The 5000-nt window shown below is 52.6% G+C and overlaps 1 protein-coding gene across 1 annotated transcript in view; it reads left to right on the top strand.

The window, feature by feature from the left end:
- The window catches only part of LOC144602891 (ral guanine nucleotide dissociation stimulator-like), a 73598-nt gene that overhangs the window by 29870 nt on the left and 38728 nt on the right, over positions 1-5000 (top strand). The window contains exon 10 of the mRNA XM_078416012.1: positions 4110-4178. Coding sequence (XP_078272138.1) covers positions 4110-4178 — 69 coding nt within the window. The remainder of the gene's footprint in view (positions 1-4109; positions 4179-5000) is intronic.

Genomic DNA, 5000 nt, shown 5'->3' on the forward strand with positions numbered 1-5000 from the left:
TCGGCCCACCGGGTCGCGCCGACCAGCGATCCCCGCGCACTGACAACATCCTGCACGCACGGTGGCACGGCGGCCGTAGAGTTGCCGCCTCACGGCGCCGGAGACCCGGGTTCGATCCCGACCACGGGCGCCGTCTGTACGGAGTTTGTACGTTCTCTCCCCGCGACCTGCGCGGGTTTTCTCCGGGAGTTCCGGTTTCCCTCCCGCGCTCCAAAGACGTGCGGGTTTGCACGTTCTCTCCCCGTGACCTGCGCGGGTTTTCTCCGGGCGCTCCGGGTTTCCTCCCACACTCCAAAGACGTGCGGGTTTGTAGGTTAATTGGCTCTGTATAAATGTAAATAGTCTCAGTGTGTGTGTGTGTAGGATGGTGTTAGTGTGTGCGGGGATCGCTGGTCGGCACGGACCCGGTGGGCCGAAGGGCCTGTTTCCACGCTGTATCTCTAAACTAAACTAAACTAGGGCAATTTTTTTAATTTACCAAGCCAATTTGCCGACAAAGTTGTACGTCTTTGGAATGTGGAGGGCGTGGTAAGATGGCTGCCTCACAGCGCCGGAGACCCCCGGGTTCCATCCTGACCACGGGTGCTGCCAGCACCCAAATTGCTATTGAGGGCGTGCAGCGTAGGTTCACTAGGTTAATTCCCGGAATGGCGGGACTGTCATATGTTGAAAGACTGGAGCGACTAGGCTTGTATACACTGGAATTTAGAAGGATGAGAGGGATCTTATCGAAACGTATAAGATCATTAAGGGGTTGGACACATTAGAGGCAGGAAACATGTTCCCAATGTTGGGGAGTCCAGAACCAGGGCCACACAGTTTAAGAATAAGGGGTAGGGCATTTAGAAACGGAGATGAGGAAAACTTTTTCAGTTGTGAATCTGTGGAATTCTCTGCCTCAGAGGGCAGTGGAGGCCAATTCTCTGAATGCATTCAAGAGAGAGCTAGATAGAGCTCTTAAGGATAGCGGAGTCAGGGGGTATGGGGAGAAGGCAGGAACGGGGGTACTGATTGAGAATGATCAGCCATGATCGCATTGAATGGCGGTGTTGGCGATTTAGCTCTCAGGGATAGCGGAGTCAGGGGGTACGGGGGGAGAAGGCAGGGACGGGGTACTGATTGAGAACGATCAGCCACGATCGCATTGAATGGCGGTGCGTACAGCTCGAAGGGCGAACGGCCTCCTCTCCTGCACCTATTGTCTGTTGTCAAATCCCAAGCCTTCCAGAATGATCTAAACCCTTCGTTTTCCGTTTGCAGGGAAGTTCTCCGGAGATACGAGGAACTTTCAGAAATCTTCTCGGAGAAAAACAACTATTCCCAGAGTCGGGAGCTGCTGATCAAAGTAAGGAGAAATGATCTTTGGCGCGACTTGGAAGATGTCTGCGTGAGGCGTTAAAGGTTTTAAAATCCACATTGTGAATTTTCCATTGCCAAATTATCCATCTGGGCGGCACGTTGGCGCAGCGGTAGAGTTGCTGCTTTACAGCGAATGCAGCGCCGGAGACTCAGGTTCGATCCTGACTACGGGTGCTGCACTGTAAGGAGTTTGTACGTTCTCCCCGTGACCTGCGTGGGTTTTCTCCGAGATCTTCGGTTTCCTCCCACACTCCAAAGACGTACAGGTATGTAGGTTAATTGGCTGGGTAAATGTAAAAATTGTCCCTAGTGGGTGTAGGATAGTGTTAATGTGCGGGGATCGCTGGGCGGCACGGACTTGGTGGGCCGAAAAGGCCTGTTTCCGGCTGTATATATATGATATGATGATATGATGATAAAGGTTTCCATTGTCAATTACCGCTGGCGTGTGGGATAGTGCGCGGAGTTTGTACGTTCTCCCCGTGACCTGCGCGGGTTCTCTCCCAGATCTTCGGTTTCCTCCCGCGCTCCAAAGACGCGCGGGTCTGTCGATCGATTGGCTTCGGTAACTTGTCAATTGTCCCCAGTGTGTGTGTGGGATGGTGTTAGTGCGCGGGGATCACTGGGCGGCGCGGACTCGGTGGGCCGAAGGGCCTGTTTCCGTGCTGTACCCCTGAAGTCCAAAGTCGGATTAGGTAGAACGAAGACAATGGAAGTGGATTTGGGGCTAAATGCGGGAGTGCTACTGGATTTGAGGTCAGGCACGTAATGGAGCAAGCCTGCGATCGTGGTCGGCACGGTGGCGCAGCGGCAGTAGAGTAGAGCGCCGGAGACCCGGGTTCGATCCCGACCACGGGCGCCGTCTGTACGGAGTTTGTACGTTCTCTCCCCGTGACCTGCGTGGGTTTTCTCCGGGCGCTCCGGTCTCCTCCCACACTCCAACGACGTGCGGGTTTGTAATTCATAAGTCCGCGAGTGATAGGATCAGAATTAGGCCGTTCGGCCCATCAGGTCTACTCCGCCATTCGATCATGGCTGATCTATCTCTCCCTCCCCTCCCAACCCCATTCACAGAAACATAGAAACACAGAAAATAGGTGCAGGAGGAGGCCATTCGACCCTTCGAGCCCGTACGCACCGCCATTCAATGTGATCATGGCTGATCATCCAGCTCAGTAGCCTGTACCTGCCTTCTCTCCATACCCCCTGATCCCTTTAGCAAAAAGGGCCACATCTAACTCCCTCTTAAATATAGCCAATGAACTGGCCTCAACTACCTTCTGTGGCAGAGAATTCCACAGATTCACCACTCTCTGTGTGAAGAAATGTTTTCTCATCTCGGTCCTAAAAGACTTCCCCCTTATCCTTAAGCTGTGACCCCTGGTTCTGGACTCCCCCAACATCGGGAACAATCTTCCCGCATCTAGCCTCTCCAACCCCTTAAGAATTTTATATGTTTCTATAAGATCCCCCCTCAGTCTTCTAAATCCCAGCGAGTACAAGCCCAGTCTATCCAGTCTTTCCTCGTATGTAAGTCCCGCCATCTCAGGGATCAATCTGGTGAACCTTCTCTGTACTCCCTCTAAGGCAAGAACGTCTTTCCTCAGATTAGGAGACCAAAACTGTACGCAATACTCCAGGTGCCTTCTCCCCATAACCCCTGACACCTGCACTGATCAAGAATCTATCTATCTCTGCCTTAGAAATACCCACTGACTTGTGGCCTCCACAGCTGTCTGTGGCGAAGAATCCCACAGATTCACCACCCTCCGACTAAAGAAATTCCTCCTCATCTCCTTCCTTAAAGGAACGTGGCTAAGTTACTTCTGTAAGTCGCCCCAGGGTGTGTAGGATTGGAAAGTGGGCCGAAGGGCCTGTTGCCAGCTGGAACTGTAAACTGAACTAAACCAAACACTGCCTGCCCCTGTGGTCTGGATGTCTGGGTGTCCTAGTGCATCAGTCACTGAAAGGAAGCATGCAGGTACAGCAGGCAGTGAAGAAAGCCAATGGAATGTTGGCCTTCATAACAAGAGGAGTTGAGTATAGGAGCAAAGAGGTCCTTCTGCAGTTGTCCAGGGCCCTAGTGAGACCGCACCTGGAGTACTGTGTGCAGTTTTGGTCTCCAAATTTGAGGAAGGATATTCTTGCTATTGAGGGCGTGCAGCGTAGGTTCACTAGGTTAATTCCCGGAATGGCGGGACTGTCGTATGTTGAAAGACTGGAGCGACTAGGCTTGTATACACAGGAATTTAGAAGGATGAGAGGGGATCTTATCGAAACGTATAAGATTATTTAGTGGATTGGACACGTTAGAGGCAGAAAACATGTTCCCAATGTTGGGGGAGTCCAGAACCAGGGGCCACACAGTTTAAGAATAAGGGGTCGGCCATTTAGGAACTGAGACGAGGAAAAACTTTTTCACTCAGAGAGTTGTGAATCTGTGGAATTCTCTGCCTCAGAAGGCAGTGGAGGCCAATTCTCTGGATGCTTTCAAGAGAGAGCTGGATAGAGCTCTTAGGGATAGCGGAGTCAGGGGGGTATGGGGAGAAGGCAGGAACGGGGTACTGATTGAGAATGATCAGCCACGATCACATTGAATGGCGGTGCGTACAGGCTCGAAGGGCCGAATGGCCTCCTCCTGCACCTGTTGTCTATTGTCTGTTGTCACCCAGTCCCGATATTCCCGGCCTCTGTTGATCTCGAGATGTAAATAACGAGGTGAAACAGAAAAGATCTGTTTGGTGTTTCAGGAAGGAACCTCAAAGTATCCCACGCTCGACAAGAAACATTTGAAGAAACCAAAGGACCAGAAAATTACAGTAAGTTGACTCTTCACCTTATTAAATGTTTATTCACAGAGTGCTGGAGTAACTCAGCGGGTCAGGCAGCATCTCTGGAGAGAAGGAACGGGTGACGTTTGGGGTCGAGACCCTTCTTCAGACTGATGTCAGGGGGGGCCGGGACAAAGGAAGGATATAGGTGGAGACAGGAAGATAGAGGGAGATCTGGGAAGGAGGAGGGGACGGGAGGGACAGAGGAACTATCTAAAGTTGGAGAAGTCGATGTTCATACCACTGGGCTGCAAGCTGCCCAGGCGAAATACGAGGTGCTGTTCCTCCAATTGCGGTGGGCCTCACTATGGCACTGGAGGAGGCCCATGACAGAGAGGTCAGACTGGGAGTGGGAGGGGGAGTCGAGGTGCTCAGCCACCGGGAGATCAGTTGCGTTAATGCGGACCGAGCGCAGGTGTCGAGCGAAGCGATCGCCGAGCCTGCGCTCGGTTTCGCCGATGTAGAGAAGTTGGCACCTGGAGCAGCGGATGCAATAGATGAGGTTGGAGGAGGTGCAGGTGAACCTCTGCCTCACCTGGAAAGACTCACCTGTTTGGGTCCTTGGATGGAGTCGAGGGGGGGGGAGGTAACGGGACAGGTGATGCATCTCCTGTGCGGTCGCATTAAATGTTTTGCTCGGTTTAGTTTAGTTTGGAGACACGGCGCGGAAACAGGCCCCTTTCGGCCCCACCGGGTCCTCGCCGACCAGCGATCCCCGCGCACTAACACTATCCTACACACACACACACACACACTGGGGACAATGTTTACATGCTATACCAAGCCAATTAACCCACAAACCTGCACGTC

Source organism: Rhinoraja longicauda, chromosome 19 (genome assembly GCF_053455715.1).
Source record: "Rhinoraja longicauda isolate Sanriku21f chromosome 19, sRhiLon1.1, whole genome shotgun sequence".
Lineage (NCBI taxonomy): Eukaryota > Metazoa > Chordata > Chondrichthyes > Rajiformes > Arhynchobatidae > Rhinoraja > Rhinoraja longicauda.